Source organism: Parus major, chromosome 4 (genome assembly GCF_001522545.3).
Source record: "Parus major isolate Abel chromosome 4, Parus_major1.1, whole genome shotgun sequence".
Lineage (NCBI taxonomy): Eukaryota > Metazoa > Chordata > Aves > Passeriformes > Paridae > Parus > Parus major.
In genome coordinates, this window is record NC_031771.1 from 27,140,578 (window position 1) to 27,165,838 (window position 25,261).

The 25,261-nt window shown below is 37.7% G+C and overlaps 1 protein-coding gene across 1 annotated transcript in view; it reads left to right on the forward strand.

Annotated features, from left to right (window-relative positions):
* The window catches only part of LOC107202736, a 62,851-nt gene extending 40,388 nt beyond the window's left edge, over positions 1-22,463 (forward strand). Inside the window, exons 16-22 of the mRNA XM_033513610.1 lie at positions 2,676-2,715; positions 3,725-3,776; positions 8,943-9,054; positions 12,960-13,043; positions 14,571-14,694; positions 19,624-19,714; positions 20,618-22,463. Coding sequence (XP_033369501.1) covers positions 2,676-2,715; positions 3,725-3,776; positions 8,943-9,054; positions 12,960-13,043; positions 14,571-14,694; positions 19,624-19,714; positions 20,618-20,692 — 578 coding nt within the window. The 3' untranslated portion in view covers positions 20,693-22,463. The remainder of the gene's footprint in view (positions 1-2,675; positions 2,716-3,724; positions 3,777-8,942; positions 9,055-12,959; positions 13,044-14,570; positions 14,695-19,623; positions 19,715-20,617) is intronic.
* The last annotated feature ends 2,798 nt before the right edge of the window (positions 22,464-25,261 follow it).

The following is a 25,261-nucleotide window of genomic DNA, read 5'->3' on the forward strand; positions in this document are numbered from 1 at the left end:
TGCTGTGCATCAGTTTTATGCCATTCTGAGGCACAGAAGCTGGCAGAGCATGGTGGGGAGTTCATTAGCTTGAAGTGAACCAACTTCAAGAGGTTCAGTGGTAGCAGATGAGAGAGTACTTTTATGTGCCTTGAGGAGCTAAGGAATGGAGCTCTGATGACAAAAAATGGTCATGTGAAGTTCCTGGGAAAGTAGATCAAGAGCTTTAATTTAGCTGAGAATCTTAGCGATTTGAGACTGCAGCCTGATTAATAATTCTCTAGAAGTATGACAAATTGCTTGTGTCATTGTGATAAGATAAGCTTTCCGGAAAGGAGGGAGAGCATCTGTACAGATATTTAAGCAAGCAATGCAACGTAAGCATAAAATACAGCATGAGGAAATACTTTTAAAAGAAGTTTTCTTAGGACAATGGTTGATCCAAGGAAATGATAATTTAATTAGCAGAAGGTTGGTCTGGCCACAGTGACAAGTTCATTATTACTTATATTATTTATTACTTATATTACTTATTATACTGCACCTTCCATTGCCTTCTTTTGGTTTACTGGAGAAATGTAATAGGAATCTGAGCCCTGAGTTGAGGTGAAGTGTAGTGCTCTTGTGCTTTACAGAATTAACAGAATTAACAACCTGGTTGTGGCTTACAATCAGTAATTTAAGATCTGTCTAGTCTTCTCTGCTTGAAGGTTTTTTCTAGATATGACTAGGAATTTCATACAGATAAAAATTAAATTTGACTTAAAATTTTTTCCATCATATTTATAGTCACATAAACAATAATCATAGCCTAGAAATTATAATCACATAAACAATAATCATAGCATAGAACTTATAGTCACATAAACAATAATCACAGCATAGAACTTAATAGTGTTGCTAGAGGGTTATTGGTGTAGTTTTACTCTGCAGTTGCAGGGATGGCTGTAGTACCTCCAAAGACAGATCTGCTGTTACAGTAACTCGTGCTCATGAACATCTCAAAGACCAGCAGAAGAAGGTTATCGTAGCCTCGAGGTGTGAACAATTTTTGCTCTTACTTGGATTATTTTCTTGTCTATATTGAGAACTGTTTTGTTGTCGAAGTCAAGATCCCTTGTGTGAAAGCAAGTGAAGGAAGAGCTTTCTTTAAAAGCTTTCAGAAAGCTGAAATTGATGTTGGAGCAAAATCTGGTATCCTTAATGAGCAGTTCAGCTGCTTAGCAGGAAGTGGCCCATATGACAATCCACAGATAAATTAACTAGCTTTATGGACCTGTATTTTTGACATGACCTTACCATACCCACCCTCCTTCCCCAGCAATCTAGATAAACAAACAAGGCACATAATTCAATAAAATCACTGCAGCTGATTTTGTTGCTGAGTGGCAGATCTGCTTGAATGAGTGCACAGGTAAGATGAATAGGGCTGAAACCTCACTGGATTATTTAAAATTGTAATACTTTTGTAAGGGAATCTTTCATACTTTATCAACCACCACGTGTTTTTTTAGCAGTATGTAGTGAGTAGGGAGGTGGTTATTTGTGATAGTGTTTCTTTGGAAGGTGTCTTTTCCTGTGTACTGTAAAACATCATAGGCTTTTTTTGGGGAAGTCACTTCTGATGAGCATGAATATGTGCCCCTGGTATGTGTCCACATTGACAAGGCACTGAATCCAAGCTAGAACAGCCTGCTGTGGAGTAGAGCTCATCACTGTTAGCTTTAGTATCACAACAGCACAATTACCAGGCTTTTAATTTGCTTGGAGCACGAACTGAGGGAATTCACACCTGCAGAAAGCATGAAGCCCTTTTTAGCCAGAATTAATTTGGCCAAATATACCATGTGGGCAGCTTTCCACAGTACTTAATTTTAAAAGGGACTGGTTAACACAGTTGTTAATTAATTCCTAGGCTGATGTAATTTAGGCATTTTACTGTTTCTTTCCCTTGCAATACTATTTGGAGCTCTGATACATCATGTATTCCTACTGTTCATGCCAGATAGAAGGGTGAGAAGCTGTGCTAAGGGTGAGGAGAGCAGAACTGTTTCTTTCAGAAACATTGAGCTGAGCAGATGGTTTTAATGACAGTAGAGCTTGGCAACCTGATAATACATTGCTGACTTACCACAGGTCAGGGCTCATGCAGGTGCCTTAAGCCCCTGCATTGCCTCTGTATCACAGAGAGAGAATGGGTTCTGCAGTACACAGCACCTTAAAACAATCAAATTTAGTTTAAAGGCTGGAGAGAGTGATTCAAATTACACAGTTACTCTAAACAAGCAAGATCATATTAAACAAATATTAAAAGAATCCATGGTCCATCAGAATTCTTTCTCTGCTCTCTTTGAAAGTAAATAAAACAAGAATGACAAAAAAGCTGAAGTTCTTTTTCTGTCAAATGTATTACCTCATTGGCATTTGTATACAGAGTATTTGGAAGAAGATTCTAAAGATTTAGTTCATACTTTGCACATTTAAAATTTTTTTTGTTAAAATTCACAGTTACATGTTTTGCCTTTTAACTTGTATAAAATGTTCAGTTTTGTTAATTTACAAGAATGTATGTAATTTTCTAGAGATTTCCCTGAATTTATTAAAAATGGATCAATTCAAGCTATGATAAGCTGCAAGCTCTGATGTTTTGAAGAGGGCTTTAACCATTCTTTTGTGAATTTGATTTCTTTTTCCAGCCCCTGGCCTCACTGGAATTGTTGGAGGGCGCCCCAGAGTGTAAGTTAACTCTTGATCATTAACTTGTAATGTGTGATGATAATGTTCCTACCAGTCACCATAACAAGCTTCCTCAGCTTGGGGCAGCAATCACAGAAGCAACTAAACCTTCCTGTGTCACTCTGTGCCTAGTAACTGATAGCAAGATAATAGTGAGTGCTATACAATATGCATACAAATAGTAAAATTCTTTATTGAATTAAATGTGAGTTATGTAGGTTTCTGATCAGCTCATGGCAATATCTTAATGAGCTGTAGTGAAAACTTGAAATGTGACTTCATGGCAAGGCAGTAGCTCAACCACATTAATACATGGAAATTTCTGGACCAGTTTTCTCTTGTAGCTGTTAGTTTGGAATATGGGCCCACCAAATTTACATCTGTATGAGCTCAGTTCACCTAGAAATATAAGGTCAAATGCAAGAACGTCCCACAAAAATTTATCATTAAACCATTTCATGATTGAGCTGAACATAATAATGTTGAGTATGTTTAAAAAAAAGGCCTGGTTTGATTCAGGTTTTTTCTAGATATGGCTAAAATCTTACAGTGATTTGTATCCTCAGCTTTTCATGCTTATTCATCTAAAACTTCCTGTCATTTAGCAAATGCTGCACATGAAGATGGGAGAAGAGCTTATGGCTGTATTTCCAGTAGCCCTGTGTAGCTGGCCTAGGTATCGATGTGAGGCTACTGGCAGTGTAGTAGACTTCAATGTCAGGATGTCAAAAAAACAATGTCCTTTGTCAGAAAAATATTTTTAGTTTTGGCTACCTCCCCTCAGTATAATTTTCTTCAGTTTTTTAAACAAAATCTTATAGTCTTAATAATGGAATTTAAGGAGTTTTTACACTTTTCAGGCTTTCCAAAGTTGGTTGAAAAAACATAGCTAGTCATGGTTGAATGGATTTAATTTCCCGAGTGTTTGGTGTATGAATAGTCCAAGGGTGTATGATCTACCAGTTTCATCTAGGTAAATGTATTTATGCTTGCTGTTTTGTGTGTCTAGGTCTCCGGTTTTGAAGCCATTTTTCTTCTATTATCCCAAAAGCAATGTTCAGGTAGGACCTACTGCTTGAAGTTTCTTGGAAGTAATCTGAAAAATCCTGCTGATTCTGGCATTTTTTGGTAACTTTCAGTAATAAAACTGCAAAGTAGTCTGGTGACTTTGATTAAAAAATATTTCCTGAGAGACTAGTGTTACTCACACAGAGTATTTTGCAACAATTGAACTTGCCAACCTTCCTTTTTAATTACTGCTAATTTTGAAATATCTTACATCAAAACCAAACTTCTCTTTTCAGGTTCCTGGAATAAGTTTGAATTATTTTTACTGCATTTGCAAAGAGTGCTTAAGAAAATTTTAAGCTTTTTTTGAATGTTAATGGAGTCTTTTTAAAGAATAGGCAGTTGGGTGTTTGAAGGGTGGAACATTAATCTTGTGAACTTGGATACATTTTCTGAGTTTTTGGGGAGTAATGTATTTTGTGTATACTACTGGGAATAAATACTAAAATCATTGAATTTCCTCAGATTCAACAGGCTTTACCTTAATAGAGAATAGGGCTTTCTCCTTCCATATACCCTGTCTATAAAAATAGAAGTAGTAATTTCTGTTCTTGCCTGTATTACAGAAACTGTCAAATTACAAAAGCCTGTGCAACCATTGTGGTGTGATGGAGGAACCTGTGGCTCTGTGACCCTATTCAGTTCATAGCAATAGTTCCTTTCAGTCCAAGAATTTAGGATTCAGATGTCTAGGCAGCACTAGGTGAGAAATTACAGTGTAGAGATGGCATGTTCATCTAGAGCCTGCTTTTCTGTGATGCATATACCCCCCTGTCTAGTTTGAAGTTTTCAAGATAAACTTGAAGAAGCTGCTTTTGCTGAAACCATAAAGTATTTGGATTTATAAACATTGACTCTGTTTTCCTGAGTGCCATCAGATACTGCATTTATCCTTTGGAAACTGCAGACAAAACTGTATGTATGCCCTTATTTTTCAAGTAACTTGTAACTATTGCATCCCTCTCATGCCTAGGCATCCTAAGACTCAGTAAGAGCCTTCTCACCCATCCACCATCAAGGAAGTGGACAAAGGCTGGAATGTTGGTCTGTGTTAGGCTGCAGGTATTGTGACAGGCTTCTGCTTAGGATGGCTCAGGGAAGCTTGGGAGCACAGGCAGAAAGTGAAAAAGTGGGCAAGGGGGAACAAACAAAACAACTTAATCAGAAAGGGACTGTTTTGTTTTCATTCTTTAACATTTATACAGTGCTTAGCACAACCAAGCCCTATTCTTTAAGTAGTATTCTTCATTAAAGGAGAATATTTTTCACTACTTTACAGAGAAGATACCATTTAGTTATTAAATCTAAGTTAATTACAGACTCTTTGCAGTGGAAAAGCATATTAAAAAACCCCACCTTTCTTGTTGTCTAAAGTTGAAGTACTTTTATCATCAGTTACATTTTGCTTTATACATAACAGCCAAGTTTACTATGAAATTATTATCTTTATGGAAGTTTAACCTACCACTATGTTGTTCAAATTCAGTATTAACTAACTTAATTAGCGCTGTGTTCCAGACTTGGTAAAATGCTGTTGAGATTAAACAGTAACCAAATTGAAGAAGGAAAGAAAGTATCTCATTTACTCTTTTCAGTATAGAAAATCACAGTCCTTGCTCTCTGTAAGTTATCTGATAGGGGCGCTGATGTGCTGTCAGCAAAATGCAATGTGTCGTATCATTGTTGTTCTGCAGTAATACTGAGGGTAAAATGTGCTGTGATTCAAGTTCTTGATTCAAAATTTCAGCTATGTTTTAAAAACCATTGTCCAGAAAGAGATTACAGAGTGAGTAAGGTACGAATTAACTGATTTTCTAAATTAGAAGTTCAGTTATAAAGAGTCTAGGTCAGCATTTGACCTAAAACTAAAAAAAAAATCCATAAGCAGATTATGAGTTATGTTAACATTGCCACAGTGAGTTCTTTTCTTCTGTGTTTGGTAACACTTTTCTGTGTGTCAGTTTGGATTTAATGTCATATTTGTTGTTTCCACTGCTTTTACGCAATTGTACTGATTTTGTCATAGATCATCAGTAGTTTCAGAGTTCAAATAGTAATTGTTTTCCATGTGTGCTTTGGAGGTAACTACTACTACTTTTATGTAGGGAGAAATTGCAGCAAACCTACTGAAGGCAAGTCACTATTAGTTTTTCTTTAAGGACAATCTTCAGAAAGAGTGCTGAGTAGAGTTTTGCATTTGCTGACAACTGAGCACTGATAACTGCTGCAGCTAAGTTTGTTTATATTGTTTGGTTCTGGAAGTTTAACCTGATTGTTTCTGAATCTTTCATACTGGGAGTCTCCCAGTACAGATGAAATGGATGCCACACTTCCATCCCATTTCCTCATGTCCTGTCAGTGGTCCCACAGGTAAAACTGAAGAGTGGGCTACTGCATATATACTTTCTACATCCTTCCTCTTGATCAAAAGGATGCTTACTGTTAAAAGCTGAGCTACTGGTCTATATATATACTGGGGAGAAAGACTTTTTTTTTTCCCCATACTGTTTGGAGGTGTTGAGCCACTTGATCCGTGGCTGGTGCCTCTTTGTCTCTTCACATCATTGCTGCCAGTCAGTTGGGATACAGTGATGATGTTCTGCACACAAACTGCTGTCCTGTGCGTCACAGGAATTGGGCTGTGGGTATCTGCATATTAGTCAGGTCATAGTAAATCATCTCTGGCATGGCTAATTCCTTCAAGAACTGGATAGCTCCCTGCATTGTGGTTTTCTTACCTGGGTGACATAAAGCATTTTCCTTAAAGGGATACCTTTCCTTCAGATTTAAGAGGAGTCTTCTTCAGAGGCTGAGGACCTAGGCCCCTTTTTCAAATCCAGTTGTCAATGTCCCCTTCCCTGGAGAGAGTGATCATAGCTACTTGGCTTCCATTATCCCAGCATCATAGCACCCAGATGATAATGTGCTGACCTGGAAGACAGATGAAATATTTTTGCATCTCCCACATCTGATACAAAGATAGGTTGTTTGATTCAAACAAAGATTCTTGTTTTGCCTCTTTCTCATGTTCTGGTGATGACCCTGATTCATCCTCCTTTACAAGCTGAGTTTCGTGTCCATTTCTTGTGTATAGGAGTGACTGAATTCAGAGGGGTTAGTCCTCCCTTCCGTCTGCATTGCCTGTCACCAGTGTTGAAGTAGCTGCAGGGCTTTTGTTTTAGCATCAGATCCACTTTCTTTTCCTCCTGAGAAGAATAGTGTCAAATAGAGTTGGTAGGCCTGAGACAGCACATTTTTTGTGTCTCTGGAATTGCCTGTATACCCCTGTATTCAGCACTGGTGAGGCCACATCTCAAGTCATGGGTCCAGTTCTGGGCCCCTCAGCTTAAGAGGGACTTTGAAGTGCTGGAGCATGTCCAGAGAAGCTGGCAAAGCTAGTGAAGGGTCCAGAGCACAGGTCTCATGAGGAGCAGCTGAGGGAGCTGTGGTTGTTTAACCTGGGGGAAAGAAGGTTCAGAGGACACCTTATCATGCACTACAGCTACCTGAGAGGAGGTGGAGTCACCATACCTGGAAGTGTTTAAAGAAAGACTGGATGTGGCACTTAGAACTAGTTGACATGGTGGTGTTGGATCATAGGTTGGACTTGATGATCTCAGAGGTCTTTCCCAACCTAATTGATTCTGTGGAGATATAATGATAGGAACATGCTTGTTTGAGCATCTCAGGATATTAAAAATCCTCAAGACCTGTTGTAATTACCCTGGAGGATAAGGGGAAGAGGAAAGGAAGTGTGCCCCCTTCATGGTCTGAGTTTCCAAAGTGAAAAGGTAAAAGGTATAATTAGCAAGTTTCTGATAGATGACTCCCACGTGCAGGGATGACAGCCATGCCGAGTGCAAATACCAGAATAGTTTCACAACCAGCAATTACATCGTATCATTAGCCAGTGTTACAAAGTACAGCTTGATAACCTCAGCCGGGTTTCCATGGGTGATAAACATCATAACAGAGAACACATACTGCAAGTAGGCCAGTACATAATTGAAGAACAAACACATCAACTTTGAGAGTAAATAATTCATTGTGATCAGTGGCTATTAAACTAATACAATGAATGCTTGTAAATTTCTTCTAGCATATTCTAGTCAGATCTGTTGTTATCTCAACCCATTAAGCCCCATGTGGGGTGTGAACAAGGCCTGTCAGGGTTTATTCCCAGGCGGCAACTAAGTGCCACTCAGCCACTCTCTCACCCCCCCATCCCAGTGTATTAAGGAGAAGAGTTGGAAAAATGGGAAAAAATAAACCACACAAGTTGAGATAAGAACAGTTTAATAATTGAAACAAAGTAGTAGTCGTTGGTATTATTAAAATGGAGGTGACAAAAAAGTAAGAGACAAAAAACCCAAGAAAGACAAGTGATGCACCATAGAGTATCCCTCCACCCACTGACCAATGCCCAGCCTGTCCCCCAGCAGTGATCAGCTGCTCCCAGCCAACTCCCCATTCTCCCCATTTATATACTGGGCATGATGCTCTGGGGTGTGGAATATCCCTCTGGCCACTTCAGGTCAGCTGTCCTGGCCATGCTCCCTCCCAGCTCCTTGTGCACCCGCTTGCTGGCAGAGCTCTGGGAGACTGAAAAGTCATTGACTTAAAGTCTACTCTAAGTGTTGGTACTGAGCAACAACCAAGCCCAAAATTCCTGTATTGATGTATTTTTTTTAGAAGCTTTCAGAAAATATACTTAAAGATAAACACAGAATGCATAGAGAAGTTTGTCTTTAATGCAGACAGCAACATTAAGAAGAAAAGGGGGTTGCATCATGGAAAAGATGGAAACGTTCAAGTTTTAGGATTCAACTGTCGAAGAGTTGTGACACAAAATTCCATCCAGTGTTGCGGTATATTGAGTGAGATGGAAAGAGATTTTTCTTCCTTTAAAAGCTACCAAACTGGATGGAGCATTTCTGTCGCATTTTTTATACCTTTTTTCTCCCTAAACAAAGATTTCTTTTAGGTATATAATGAATTGTTACTGTATTGTGACCTTTTAAAAGGGAGCAGCAGAGCCTTATCTGTAAAGCTATTACTGGAAGTCTACTAGATCAGTACTTAATTAGGAATATGTTTTATTTATTCACATTGCAATGGATTCCTGATTTGGGTGTTTGAAAATTGTGTTCTTTGTACAGATCAACCTATTTTTAAATGGGCAGCATGTTGAGATATTTGAGGAGGAGCTCACGTTTACATCAGATGAGGTGGATTCATTTGATCTACCCAAGACAAGCAGTGAGTTGAAAGGTATGTTCATCTTTGTACTTGTGAATGTATCATTTGCTATCTTTGTCCTGGTAAATTGTGTTAGATTTTGACTGTGAAATACATTTTGCCTGTTTATGTGATACGTTTTTATAGCTATTGCAAAACACAGGCTGTTTTCTTGGAAGGGGGTAAGTGTCATGCAGTATAACATGTATTTGAGACTCTAACAAAGTATGGGAGTAAATTTTTATTAAAAACCCCTATGCCGTAAACAAAACTGAAGACCATGTAAAGCTGGCTTGAAATTGAAAATGTGGTTTCAAAGTATACTGTTATTTTATATTTTGTGGATCCTGTGAATCCTGGGAATATTTGGGTTTATCGTACATCAAAATAGTGCTCAGAACAAAGGACAGACGAACAGATTGATTTAAAGACTTACAGCACTTAGATAATTAAAATTCACTCCTGTTCTATATGGCAGCCTTCATAAGATTAACAAGAATGGGATCAGCCTGGAACTGGTGACTTTAAAAGAAATCATACTGGGTTAATAATCCAGCATGATAGTTCCTCTGTTGCTGCTAAACGTGTCTAACCAAATTCTCTGAGAAAGAAGAGAACCTTGAGAAGGGCCAACCAATGAGCTGAATGGAGCAGGTCAGGATGTCTGCAATGACAAAAGGGTTAGCAAAGGGTTTGGGGTTTTTTTTTCAAGGTGACTACAGTGCTGAATAATGGAGAAGCAAAAAGCTAGTGGACTCCTTACTGCCTACTTTCTACTGAATTCTTCAGGCCTTTTTTCAGGCAAAACCCCACTTTTGAGAGACAGCAGAACGTTTCTGGTTATTTCCCCTGAGAATGATCTCTAAACTTTTGCCCTTGGTTGTAAATATAAATGTTTTCTGCATGTGACTAAATACTTACCTACTTCTGTGGCTTAGTGTAGGACAGCATGGATGAGAAAGACAAATGGGTTAGACTGTAAAAGGAATAGCTTCTGCTAAAGCATTTTCTGTCAGCATTTAGGAGAGAGGGGAAAGTATTTTTCTTAGTTTCATGGTTATCTCAAGTGTGAGGGACTGTTAGTCGTTGTTGAATAGATAAGAGAAATATGTGAAAATGGATTTAAAATATGCTGCTAGATGTGCTTCTGGGAGGGTGGAATTTAAATTTACCATTTTTCCTAGCTTTGAAGGGAATTCTTTTGTAGATTTATTTAAGATGTTTATTAAATGAAAACAATTTCCTGATAAACAGATCATGAAAGATAAATCAGTTTGGGTAATAATAAATGAGAACACCAGAACACTGACTTGAACTGGTTTAATTTAAAGGGAGATTGTCAGAGACTGACTGTGAAAAACGTCTGATGGAGAATAGATTTCTACAGCTTATGCAATTTAGGTATTGTCTAATCTCAGCCTTTGAAAAAAACACTACATTTTGTCTTGAATTGTATATTGAATGAAATGATGAAAATTAATGTGATTTTGTAGTGTTATGAAGTGTGGTAGTCTTGTCCAAAATGAGTGATGGGCTTTAGCTGGACTTTCAGATCCACTCTCAGTGGAGATGTTTAATCAAAAATAATATTCTCCAATTGAATAAATATACCCTTAAATATTTTCTGCTACATTTCATGGCACATTTCTGCTTGAAAGTGAACATGGAAAAGATTGTGATCTTCAAGCTCAAAACAAACCCGTATTCTGCTTTTTCACTGTATGCTTTAACCTCTTCAAATTCCTTGTTCCTGTGGCTTTCTACCACTGAGGAGCCATTGCGCCAGACTAAACTATAATCACTCTTACACCTCACCCTTCACAGTGACCCAATATAGTATAAAACTTTAGGTCTTAATTAAAGCAGTTCAATGCTGAAAAGTTGTTGTTTGGGTAGATTGTGGGGGAGATTTTCTGATCCAGGTGTGCCAGTAGAAGAGGTTGCTGTGGTGAGCCCTAGTTATTTCTTATGGTTCTCCTTGTTATTGCCACTCATGTGCCAGCAGAGCTCCTCTTGTTGCTTCAACCAAAAACAGATACACTGTACAAATTATGTGTCATGTCATAGTAAGGCATCTCCCACCCCATACCCAGATGGATTTGGGGGATCTGTCCAGTTGCCACTTGCCACACAGACAGCATCAGTGAAAACTGCAGCCAACAGGATTTGGACATAGTTTCCCTCTTACCTAGGTCAACCTGGCTCATGTCTGTGTCAGTAATTTTCTGTGGGCAGGAAGGAGTTGAAGGTAAGGATGATTAGGCTAGTACTGGGTTTACCTGATTACCTGATGCAGTTCACAGAATACATTATCTACTCATGCCTGCATAGTAGGTGCACTGTGCTCTAAGTGATGCCCCTGGCCAGTATTTGGAGCATAAGATCTTTAATACTGGGTCCAGTATTTGGAGCATAAGATCTTTAATACTGGGTCTCCTACTCCCTAAAATTAAAACAAAATTTAAAAAGGAAAAAAAAAACCCAAGATAGTTTGGTATTCTCAGCAGAAGCGATAATATTACAAAAAGGACAGACTGATGTATTTTCAGATCTCATTGTGCCTTGCAACATGAAGTTAGTCCAGCAAAACTGATTTGCATGATCTTGTATATTCAGTTTGTTTAAATTTGGAACATTTGTGGCTTGCTTCTAGCTCCCATCAGCAGCAGCTGCACCAGAAGCTGCCACAAAGCAGGAAGGCTGTCACTTCCCTGCTCTGCATATTCCCCCTACTGGTGTCCAAGGAGCAGAGAGAGGGTGAGAACTCACTTCCATCCAGAAGGATGAAAAAAAAACAGGAAGGGGACAGAGGAGAGAAGGAGTGAGGGATGAGAAATTTCCTGTGAGTCAGGAGTGGAGGTCAGTCTGTTATTGATGGGGAGATTGAAAAGCCAAGGAGGCCAGGAGAATGATATGGCCATAGGAAAGTTGGATCGGAAGCAAAACTGACTGAAAAGTTCTCAATTCTCACTGCCTAAAAGCTCGGATATTGCCCATGCTTCAAGTGTCAGTGTTAAGGTGTGATCAATGAGTAACTCCAGCTCAGTAGCAAAGTGGGTGTTTCATCTCTCTCTTTAGAGAATAGGAGCTAGATGTGACAGCCTACTATTCTTAGTAATCAACAGTTGCAGGAGGTCTGTGCTTAACCATCAAACCTTAGGTATGTACTGTGTGGATCCCACAGTATTGACTTTCTGGATTTGGGCAGGAGTGGGTTTGCGTTTTGCTACATAGATAAAAATACTTCATATGAACTTCATTCAGTGAAGTGCAACAACGTCTATGTTTCTTGAACATCCAGTACTCAGACATGGAAAAGTTAAAAAATCAAGACTGGCTTCTGAGAAAGCATACAGTTTCTTATATAAAACTAAGGTATTTACAAAAACAGTAACTTGAAAAAGAAATCTTAGTTTTCTTCTAGTTTTCTTCTATACAGCTGGATAAGAAGTATAGTGCAAATGCAAGTGAGAGATGTGTTGTCTTGAAAAGGTTTTCTACTGGCATTAGCAGACTAAACAGACATTACAGACTTATCAGGACAGTAGCAACTGCAGGTATTTCCACCTGCACTGGAAGCAGAGATCTGTATGTTAAGGGGACAAAAGTTACAGCAAGCAAGAAAAGACAAGCAGCTGCTATGCCTCCTTCAGAGATACAGCATTGCAAAGGCCAAGATGCAAATCATATTGAAGGGTGATGCATGGTACAGCACTTGGCTGTAAAAAAGTGAAAGGGATTTGGGAGATGGAGCAGGAGGGGTCAACTTCCTAATTTTGGCCCCAGTCTCACCTCTTATCCTCTAGGTGTTCCTGTGAGAAGGATTGGAAATTTCAGAGTACAATGCAAAAATTGTGCATTTAAACTGACAGTTACTCCTTCAAAATACGTGATTTTTTGTAGCACCATTAAAATGAATTCATTTTTATCTTGTACAGATCTGCCAAGTGGTCCACATACTTACCGCTTAGAAGATCTTGCCTACACTAGAAGTGGAGACAAAGGCAATTCTGCAAACATAGGTATTTTTCTTTCTTTTGCTTTCTGAAGTGATGTAACACTTTCACATAAGAGTTACATATCAAGTGCTAGTCTTAAACATCTTGACCTTTATTTTTTATAATTGTGCTGAAACAGAAGACAATACATATTGAATATGGACTTTACTAATGAAATACCTGTAGTCTTCTGATGAGCAGCTGTTGTAATCTGAGGTACTAAGAAAACAATTATAGCATGTCATACTGAAAAGAAAGGTTTTTGTTTAGGGTTGGAAAGTTGAGCTCCCAGAAGTTAAGTAATGCCTTTTTAGGGTTTCTTTTACATGTCAGTTGCTACTCCTTCATGTGTGTATGTTACATAATATAATTTCTTAGTTGTCTGATAATATATAATATTTTCATACATTAATTTTGTAACACATCTATGGCTAAAACATTGACAGAGTTAGGAAATACTAAAGTTTTTCTCATATATACAAGAATGTTTTTATTATATTGCTAATGCAAATGGTGTATTTCAGTATGCAGTCTCTTTGCATTGATTGTGCTGCTTCTTGCATTGTTTAATAATTCCTTCTATTCCTTACTTCTGCATGCAACATTTGGCTCTCTTACTTGTTGGAAGATGAGAGCGTGTGGTGTTCAAAGCTCAGTATGAATTAAAGGTGCGTTTGGGATTTGATTTGCTATTAGCTGTCATGCTAAAACAGATTAATTTTGTTCATTTGTATTCAGGAATATACTTTCCTTGTCCTTGTTTGTGAAACTGGTTTTTTTTTGGGTTGAAAAATGAAGCAATGTTGATTTTTTTTTTCTTTTCTTTTTCCTTTTTTATTCTTTCTCCATGATTGACCACTGTTGCAATGTAGCATTGCCAAGTCATGAATGATGTATACATAATAGACTGCTTCAGATATAAAGACACTACTGCTTTTCTAAGGAACAACACTAACAACAACAAATTTAACCTCTATAAAGTCCAGGTAGAGAGATCCCTGTGACACAAACCTATTTTCCTGATCCTGCTCTGGAACCTCAGCTTTAGCATAAAATTAGCTGAAGCTTATAAAGCATATATACAACAATAAAAATGTAATTGTGATTTCTCACACTTCAGAATCCTGTGCAAGAGATGGGGCAAGGACCAAACCTTTGATCACTGGTCATACCTTGTTGTGGTTAATTGTGATTACTTAAATATCTAAGTCTTGCAAACCATTTAAAGGAAGAACATTGCCTGTGGGTGGTTTGTTGTGATGTTGTTGTTCTTTAGGTGTCTTTCAGTGGCAGGGCCTGTTTGCAGCAGGAAAAAAATCCAGTGATCACTTAGTGGTCACTTAGCATTCTTTGGTGTCATGCTGCACCCTACATCTCTACTGACAGAGGGAGAGCTGTCATATTGTTGTATATTTTATTCAGGAGCTCGTTAAAGGAGATCCATATGTACAGTTTCAGTTAAGCGGAGGATCTCAAATTGGTTTTGGAAGGATAAACACAAACTGGTTTTAACACTTCCTATTTGAACTAATGCCAATCAATGCCTAACAGGTGTGATAGCACGGCATCCCCTCTACTATCCATACCTAAAGAAAACTTTAACTGCTCAAGCCCTGAAGAATTACTTTCAACACCTTTTAGAGCATGAGAAACCAGAAGAAGAGCTAGTAACAAGGTGAGTAGCTTGCTGTGCATCCTACAGTTGTCTGGTAGATACATGATAGTATCAGAAGTTATCTTAAAATATGCAACATAAATATTGCAAACTTGTGTGTCTTTCATTTGTTTTTTGGGTTTTTTTTATATCTTCCTTTGCCTTTTTAAATAACAACTTGAGCATAGTCACTGAGAAAGAACATGAACTTGGGCCTCTCTCGAAGCTGGACAAAGGCCGTGAATCCGTTTAGTGAAGGCATTTAAATTCTCAGAATTAGCTTAGTAGTGTTGGGGCTGTTCCTTTGTTTTGTTCCAGTACAGAATGTCTTTACTGACTAGAAATAGCTTCCCATGTCCTTTGAGAAATGTATCTTTCCACTGGTTTTGAACCATTTGGAAACTGCAGGAGCTTTAGTAACTGAAGCTTCCCAAGCCTCTGAGCTGAACTGAGGGTTAGAAATCTGTAAAACACTACCTGAAAGACATTCACACAGCCAGTGTAGTCTGGAGCCCAAACTTACCTGATAATCCATCACAAATGGGCCTCATACTGTCCCTATTTCTGTAAAGGATTTTAATATATATGAAGTTTAACTCACTTCAGAGAAGCTATTCCTTCTAGTACCCCACTCTAACCCACTTTTGGGTTATACTCATATACCAAGCCAGAATTTAAAGAAAAAAACATAGCTAATTTTTCTTCAAATCTGAAAGAGAATATATCCTAAACAAGACACTTTAATGTGATACTCATCTACTAAAGAATATCCTCTGCCAGCAGACAATATGTAACATTCTTATTTTTGTGGTATGGCTGATGCTCATGACCCTTCCTGGGAATGAAACACACAGTTCTCTTGTTGTAGCATGAGGTAATGAAGCTTGCTCTCCTAAGGATGTCCACTAAAACAGTCAACAGATTTTAAACCTTTTTATCTCTTTGGAAACAAGTAAAAGCTAAATTCTGCCACAAACCATCCAGTCCTCTAAAACTTGTTTTGATACGAAGTCAGTTATGCTGCACATAAGGAGATTTTGCCAAAACCCTTTCTGTATTTCCATAGGTAGTTGGATAAACTGTTAACTGTTTTTTTTTGTTTGCTTAAAGAGCTTGAGTCAGAAAGGTACAGGTCAAAGCTCAGAGAGAGCTTGGAGTTATTTTAACCCCTGATCTTTGAATTGTAAGTGCTGGTTTTGTCTTCATAAGCAGCTCAGTGCAGATCTCACCCACTGTTTCGTAAGTGCTAACAAATCTATGTATCTAATAAATTGTGATACTAAGAATTTGAATTTCCTCAAACTGAGCAGAGAGGGGAAGAAATAAACTATGCCATGTCTCCTAATGATACTTGTAGAAATTGATTCATTGCCATTCCTTTATGCTGTTTATGTAATAAATAAAACTAGAAATTTGCTCTGTCTGGATGTAGCCAAATTAATTTGGTTAATTAGATTATCTGTTTGAGGTTTTGGCTTCCTTTAATGATGTGATAATGGAGCTCTGTGAGTGAATTGGAAAGCTACTAGGGAGAAAGAATAAAACCTCTTGTGGAAATATTTAGGATTATAAGGATTATGCTCATGTGCTTCAGATTGTGTAGTTTCTTTTTAAATGATTGTTTATTTTTTAGTTTTAATTGTCATAAAATAGAGCTGTCTTACTGTCTGATTCATTTCCTTTTTCTAAATGGTGAGTAGTTAAAAGCTATGTATTAGTTTTGCTACCATAAACATACCAACCATGGCTCTACCTCACTACAGAACAGAGTCTGTTAACCAGTTGCCTTTCATGCTTTTTCACTTGAGACATTAAATAGGTGTACTAAACAGAGAGCAGTTGGGATTATTTTGGTAGTGAACACCGAAAACTCATAAACTTCCAGATTGGCAGGTAAAATAATGGCAGTAGATGATCTTTTAATCCCAAGGTGATTGCTTACCACAGTAGAGTGCTGGAGTACATTCTTAACAAGTCTGGGTATCTTAAGATACAGAATAAGGAACTTTTTGTGCAGTGGTACTAGGTCAGTCATTTAAGAGGGATGATAAAACTATCCTGAGATTTTGCTGTTTTCATCTTCTGAAATGTGGTATATGTAATGTTTTATATATAATATGTTCAAAGTTCAGAAATACTAAAAAATGACAGCTTGATTTCTTCCTATGCAATGTTTTCACCATGAGCTGAAGAACAAGAAATGTGGATGCCGATGCTTCTCAATGGCTTTTTTGTACATACATTTGTTAGAGAGGAAAAATAAGTATTTCTCTACAGAATATCTCATATGCAAACAATTCTTTAAGCCTATGAACTTGGTTCCTGCTTTCCTGTGATGAAAACAGTCCTGTCTTTTCTTTGATTTAAATGCATTAAATAATTTTATATCATTATTATTTCCATGCATTTTAATGGGAAATGCTCTGGGAAACCTGACTTCTCTGAATATTATGGACAGCACTTTAAAGGAAGTAGTTAAGCAGGCATTCTGTTGTGCATAAGCATAGGAATGCAGCTAGAACAGTGAATATTCTTTGTATTACTGGCTTCTGTTACAGATAGAGTGTTCTTTGAAGGGTTTATTTTTTTTTTTCCTGTGTTTTTTAAAAGCAGCTCTTAAGACATTTAATCAAATTCTACAATTAGATAATTTTTTCCCTTTAGATCTCAGTTAATTAAGCTTTAATTGTTTAATTATGCTAAGTAAATGGCTGCCAGCATTTTGGTCAATGTGTTGTTGCTGCTTAAGACTATTATAATGGGTATAGTGGTTTTTCTTCCTTTTATTGTGCAAGTTTATTTTCTGTGTGGAAATATTTTGGATGCTCAGATGCTTCAGACAAGCCTTAAAATAATGAAGATGCTGGCCTTCATATATTATTTTGTAATCCTCATTTTAGCTAGATTATCCCACTGTAAGTATTTTCTCAGAGTAAATAATGTGCCATGTTATAGTGTTCCAAATTAAGATCTGTTGCTTGTATTACATATTTCCTCTGCCAGAATTACTGCAGAAAGTGAAATTAAATTCTTCAACATATTTGTTTTTGCATTTATATGCTCTTCAGTTTCTTTCCTGATTGATTTTCATGACACTTCTTTTGAGAGATGAGGTAGTATTAGGAATCGATATTCCATCAGTCCTAGATCTTGAGGAGACATCCTCCAGTTTTGAAATTCTTTGCTGCCTGAAAATCTTTGCCAGCTTTTCAGAGTAAAATTTATAGTGTAGTGCTTTGCTCTGGCTTTCGTGATATATAATGATTGGAAATTTTCATTTAGATTTTTAGAAAATTTTGTGGAGTTATCTGGTTGTGCTATATAGTTGATTATGGTATTAAATTTAGTAAAATAGCTAGGCAACTAACTGTAGAATTGCTTTATTCTTCATATTCGTGTTACCTAATAGAGCACTGGTAGATTGGTCTACTTTCCTGCCTTCCCTGTGGATTTGCCTTTAAGCGTGTTAATGTTGCCCCTCAACTAGTTTTTGAGAAAGAGCAACAGAATGCTGACACCAATTTTTTTTCTTAATAACAACTACTAATACTAATATTAAAGCAGAGAGTAGTAATGAAAAAGTAGAAGGAACTCGAAGTTAAAACTTTTTACCTGGGAGACAGATATGGACACTCCATGACTACTTGCTTTCTAAACCAAGAACTGAAGTGATTACCAGACAGCTCAGCAGAATCATCTCCTTCCACAAGAGGTTTGGGTCATATGCCCAAGATAAAAGGGCAGACAGGGCTGTGAGCACCAGCAACAGCCACTGTTTTCACAGTGCTCAAAAGGAGCTGAAAGAGAAAAACCTCAAAGTGACAAAATCAGCAGCATAAGAGCACTGCAAGGAATTCCACCTATATTAGGGGGAAAGATTAAAAGAGTCTGTCCCAAACATATGAAATCAGGTAGGTGATTAAAGAATAGTAAGTGTAGTGTTGGAGGAATCAGGATTTACAGCAGTCAAACATCTGGAGACAGTGAGAATTGGATATCTTTCTCTGTTAATGCCTCATGGCTTGATGATGTTCGGATTTAAATCCTTTCCTATGGAATTAAAGCAAAGCTATCAGGTACTTAGATGAAGAAATACTGGAGAAAAGCAAAACCAAAGAAAACCAATAATGGAAGGAAGATGACAAAACACTGAAAAACTGCAAATGGAAATATACTGTAGACCTATTTATGGAATTTGAAACAATAGGAAACCACAGAGCCATTTGCCAGATGGCTACAGAAGTTTCCAAACTGGGACTGCACCAGTCAAAAGCAAGGATGGAAAAATGCTTACAGTGCCGATGGAACAGAAACATAGGTCTGTCACACTAAAATAAAACTTTATCTGAACAAAGTACATGGCTCCAGCAAAGCTGTGATTTGAATTTGCTATAAAGTTATCTGTTCATCCTAGGAGTTGATGTAGTGACTCATAGATGTTTCTCAGTAGTGAAGAGGGAGTCTTTCCAATTAGCAATTGGATTTTGTTAGCAAAATGCCAGTTTGTTAGCAAAAGTAGGTTCCAGGAATTAAGTGATTGTACTTTTCAGTATCAGAACTAGGAGCTAATAAAAATACTTTCTTTTGCCCATCATGTTGTTGGAGTTCATATTGGATCTTGAACCTCTGGCTTACAGATACAGGCTTGAACTCATATAAAGAAAGAACTCTGGAAACAACCTTAATAGAAATGGATGAGTTTTGAGTAGAGGAGAATGATTACCTTATGATCCAACTTTAAAACTATTAAGGGCTGTTAATTTGGAGTAAGAGGAAGGAACAAGGAGGCAGGTGAAGCCTTGGGCTAATCTTGTTACCTTTTAGACTTGGCTCAGCAGTGGGATGTGATCAGAAGCATGAAAATTTTGCGTGTTGGTTTTTGCTTGGTGTTCTCTACACACGTTTCTTCCAAAATCCCCTGAGAAATGATGTGGTGTTTTTATTTTACAGATATGAGTTGCCAGGAATCCATGGATTAAATTTTGTTCTGAAGAATTCCCTTGGTGGTGGTGGTATAGCTTCCCTAAGAAGTGACCCACAGGCATGTATCAAAGCAGTAATTTTAATAAAGTAATTTTTTATGGGTCTCTTTATAACCAGCTTTTGGGCTGGAACTGTGAGGTTTGGGGTTTGAATCTAGTTCCTTTTAATTTCCTATAGATACTGTCTATTTAATTTTCTAAGGTTTGAAAACAGCATAGGAAAGTAGAAAGTTGATTTAGAATACTTGATGAAAAAGATGTGTACTAATAAGATAGTACATCATAAAGAGCATAACTGATTTGACTAACAGTTTTTTGATGCACCAGCAAAATTAGTTTCTGAGAAAGGCTGTCACATTCTGAAAAATTATTTACTAGACAATTCTGATTGTTTCCAAGTATATACTTGTGCATGTTGCAAGGAACCATGCACTGTAGGACAGTTCCTCATTTAGCATATGCCTTCTATAGTTAAAATACTGATAAATCATATAAACATGAAAACCAGATGGATATGAGAGGTTTTTTTGTGTTGATGATACATGAAAATTTTTTTGCAAGTGTACAATCTGAGTATTAAAATTTAAAACATCTAAACCTGAAGATGAGATCCTAAGCAATGCTACAGCTCACACAGCTGTGTTCATAGGCTCAGAAATGCTCATGTGCAAATAATCTCAGCATAGCCAAGAAGTCTGTTCACAAAGTAAAGTGATGCTATGTATGAATAGATAGAATTGAACCCCAAATGAATTGATTTTAGCATTAGGTACCAAATAAATGGAAGAAACTGTTCAATCGTTTCAGATTTGGATGCTTGAAAATTCAAGCAACTTAGACTGAATTCTCACACTGATTATAGGAAAAACACTCATATAAAACCATTTTTAAAAAACTTGTTTTAAAAGGATGATATATTTAGATAGCAAAATAAAATGTTGGTTTGGTTCTTTTTCTTACAGGGTAAAGCACTTGGACAGATGCTGTTGGATTTCCAGATTAAAAATGTTCCTGATTTAAAATCACTGATAGAATAACAGGTGTTTAATATTTTAACACTAAGTGGTATAAAAACATGTTATAAACAAGAACTGGCTTCTTGAATTAATTTTGGGTTTTTTAAGGTTAAAGAGTAGAAAGTTGGCAGTTACTTCTCAGAGGCTTAGCTATATGGCACAGATTAGCAAATATTTTGAGTAATACCAGACTAATAGCTCTGTCTGATAACATTTCCTGTCTAGATAATACAATGGATGAAGAATCAGTTTATTACCTGCAAAACAGAATTAATCAAATTGCAACATAACATTTAATTATGACACAAGATAATCTTTGTTTCAAGATAGAAATTACCTCCTGTTTGGTCCATCTCTCTTTTCCTTCTCTCATCCTTTATTTGAAAACTGACTGGACTGCTGTCATGTCAGCTGTGTCTGTCCTGTGCAGTGAGTGAGGCTGGGTGACCTGCTCTGCACTGCTGGGAAGTCAGCACTGTCTGCTACTGGGGAACAGCTTTCCCTGCTGGGCAATAAAGAAAAGTAATAATTGGTACTGTTATACAGTGACTGGTCGTAAATGCTGACCTTTGGTGGTGATCCACCAAACTTCCAGCACTTTGTCTGGTTAATGACAGACTTTGTTACTACATTTTCCAATACCTTTTACTAATTAATCCTTCAGTTGAAAGCACTGAATAGTAGTAAATTGCAGATCTTAGTGTAGTAATAAATTTGAAGATGTGGAAAGGGGAGTCTGCCCTCTCACTCCTTCTTGTGGTGGTGCAATCTTGGCAGGGATGAAGCAGGCCTGGGTGGTTCCAGGGCTATTAAATCCTTGATTTGTGCAGGAGAGTCATGCCTGGATTAAGTTGTCATTTGCATTGCCCTTCCCACAAGAAGGTGTCTTCTGCTATGAAGGAAAACCATGTTGAGTGCAGTGTATTCTGTCTTTCTTCTGACTCCCAGTTATCACCTCTCCATCTCCCTTCCTGCACAATATGATTAGCATGTTCACATTGGGGTACTTCTGAACTTCTTCATCTCATTAAGAAGAGACTTAAAAATCTGTATCATACTTCTGGGAAAATAGCAAGGTGGAGATTCTGGTAACTGTATTTTCTCTGCAGAAGCTATAAAAATACTACTCCACACGTTCAGGCATTTTATATTCATATTTTTTTATTTTACTTTGGGGAGATTGTATTAATTGTTTAGCGCTGACGAAAGGAGGCATTACTCATACCAGAAAAAATTATGGAAATAAGTGGTTTTTTGTCACCAAACCTATCTGTTAGTTCCTAAATTTCCAGTGCTGTATATCACTGTTACTAATTTCCTAGCCACTTGCTTGCTAGTAAGGACTATGCAATGAATTGTTCCCACATTTTCTGTGGTTTTTGCTTATTCAGATTGAAGGTATCATAAATGAATGCTTTATCCATCTAAACATTTATTGCCTGAGTAAATCATAGGTACTGTCCATGTGTACAACATGACTGTCAGGTTGTAAAAAATGAGTCATTACTTCATTGCAGAAAAACGGCCAAGGTAATAACTTGAAAGGGAAAATGGCATGCAGGTTTTATTATGTTTACAGTCACTGTTTGTTAGAAAACTTCCTTCATAATTTGGGCGCCTGTTGAGGAGAGGAAGTAAAAAAGAAAAAAATTACAGACCTCAGTAGCAAACCTTCAAGGATAAAAAGGCTACAGTAAATATTTGCAGTTCACTCAATATGCTGCTTAAGTCACTCTGGAAATGTGTATGCAGTAAGTCTCTGAATAAAAGTGAACATTTATAAAAATATAAATTTGTTTTAGTTGTTTATGTGGTTTCTTCTACTGGAAGAGAGTGATACTTAGTTCAGAGGTTCTTTGTTTGGGGCAGTTTCACTTGCCTGCAATTTCATGCATTGTCTTGCTGGTTCCCTTCTTTGTTCAGGTTTTGTCTGTTCTGTCCCTAGTCTTTGTTAAATACAAAAACCAAAAAACTAAATGATACTGTTTGTTGGAGAGGTGGTCACTTACAGCTCATAATGGAAGCTGTAATTGCTGAAAGGAATAGTACAGTGTTCAAATTGATTTGATATGGGAATACAAAACCATTATTTTTTACCTCTGGAGTAACCCTTTTGGATGCTATGAAATCATCCTTCACAAACATGTTTTCTGTCCATTATTTCTTTCACCAGCTTAAACCAAATGGCTTTGCTTTTTAGATATTTTTCTTGCAAAGTATACCCTCCAAAAATCCCTATCCAAAGATGTCGTTCTCCTTAATGACCTTATGAATCCTTAACATGTTTTGAATTCAGGAAACTCTGCTTTAGCAGTCCCACATGACCTGAAAGTAAAGCTTGAGTAATTGAGAGAGGTTTGGTAAAATATAAATTATACACAAAGGTGAGCATGTATGCAGTCAGCATTGGTTTAAATTCAGTCAGTTTAAATTCATCTTGCCTGCTTGTTAAACCAGGTCTGTTCCTCATACAGGCAAGAACATACCCTTCCAATTCTCCGCCTTTCCTGCCTTTTCCCTGCTGTGTTAGCTGTGAGAGCAGGATGGAAATTGTAATGTCTAGTGCATAAAATAAGGTTCCCTCTAATACAGGAGTTTCAGTGTAATGGAAACTGGCTTACACCTCTTAAGTTTTTGTACTTTGGCTCATCTGCTCTACTAAACAAAGGCTGCATTCTTACCTCTCACAGCTTTCTTACTGCATCGCAGCCTAACTCAAAAATAAAGCATGAGGTTTATCATTAAATTAATCCACAACACATAACAGTCCAAACAAATTCCAAAGTGATTTTCCTACTTAAATTTGTGTACTAAAAGTACAAAAGCTATTATACAAAAGTCAGCCAAGAGGATGTGCCAGTGTTTGATGCACAATGTATATTTTTAGTTTTGCAATCTCCAGTAGAGATGTTTTTTCCACTAAAGTACATGCTTTCTCCCCCTTCTCAGATGAAAAAAATATGTTAAGTATACTTTACATTGTACTGTGTAAGTTCGACAGTAATAGAAGTGCAGCCCCTTGGGTTTGAAAGCAGAAAAATGTTGGGTTGCAGGTTGCTTCTCAAGAATTTGAATGGTTTCATTCAGGAATTACTCTGATGTGTTGTATTAAGTGCTTTGCACACAGTAATGCTCAAAACTGTTGCAAGGTAGTGGCAAAGCACTACCTGGGTAGATTCCACAGACCCACCTGCTCTGTAACGCCTTTTGGGCTTGTTCACTGGGGTTTCTGGGCTTGAGAGTGAGTGAGTGAGTGAGTGAGTGAGTGGTTGGAGGGGGAGGGAGGAAGCTCTTCAGTGCCCTAGGTATGAGGAAATTACAATGCGGAAATGTCACACCTTTCACCTTACTACTTTGAAATCCTCCCATGCAGTAAGACTTCGAGGTTCGCCATGACAATTGCTCTTCTTCAGTTTCATCCTGGTTTCCTTTCCGGATTTACTTGAAATGGACCCTGCTGATTTTGGGATTAAAGCTAACTGGCATGAAGAAAGCAAACAAAGGATGCCTCCATGTGAAAGATCTTGTTAGGAATTGTCTGTATCCGCCAGGGAGTTCAGCTTAATTCCTCTACCTTCCTTTGGACAAGGAAGAGAAACCTGAGCTGTAGGTCTGAAGCATCTCTACCACCTTTTTCAGCAAAGACCATTCAGACACTCCCTAGACAGCTTTAGGGAAGGGGAGAGGGGGAATCTTGAGATGGCAGCAGGCAGGAATGGTGCTTATCCACACAGGAGGGAGATGGGAACCTTTCTGTGCCAGGACTTTCTGTGGAGTCTTTGACAAGCTTGTGTGGCTGCAGCTCTGGACCAGCTGCTTTGACCACAATCAAATGGGTGAGACCCTTTATGAGGATGAGGTGTTTTAATTTTTTTTCCCCTCATCCATTAAAAAAATGCACTAGCAAAAAATGAGAAGTTCCTCCTTCTCTCTCCCCCATTTTTATTTACAAAGAGAAAAAGCTTCAGACTTTCCAAATATGTTTTTTTAAAATCTGGATTTGAAAATACACTCAATTATATAATCATGTGTGGCTGGTGGCTAATCCACAGGGTTCCTGTACCAGCATCATAAGCTACATCTAAAAGGTATTTTCTCTTTTGTAAGTGATGTGATTTGAACTAGGGGGCTTGAGAGGGGTAAGCCTCTGTTGCATAAAAATTTGGCTAAGACTCCAGAGAAAATCCCAAAGGCCTGATCACTCTGTTGGTAGTGCTGGGGCTCTGGCCTGTAATCAGCAAGTGAACAAGAGGTTATGTGGGGCCTCTGCAGATGAAGCAAGGTGAGGATAGTCTTTGCTTCCCAGGAAGCTGCTCTCTGCTCCAAGCAGGAGGAAACAGAAGGGAACCAGCCACTGTTTTTTGTTAACAAGTAGTGAGGTAACCCCTTACCCTGCAATATTTTCTTTACTGAGGAAGTGGAAAAACTTGCTTTTGGTTCATCAATAAGCTTTCATGTTTACAAGATCCTGAACCTGGGTTCAGAATCTGTGATGGTAGAAGGCTCTCACCTGCTATGTCCTTTCCATCCCATTTGCCTTCCGAATCATACCAGAATTGTTTGCTAATGGAAAGAAAAGGGATAGCGAAC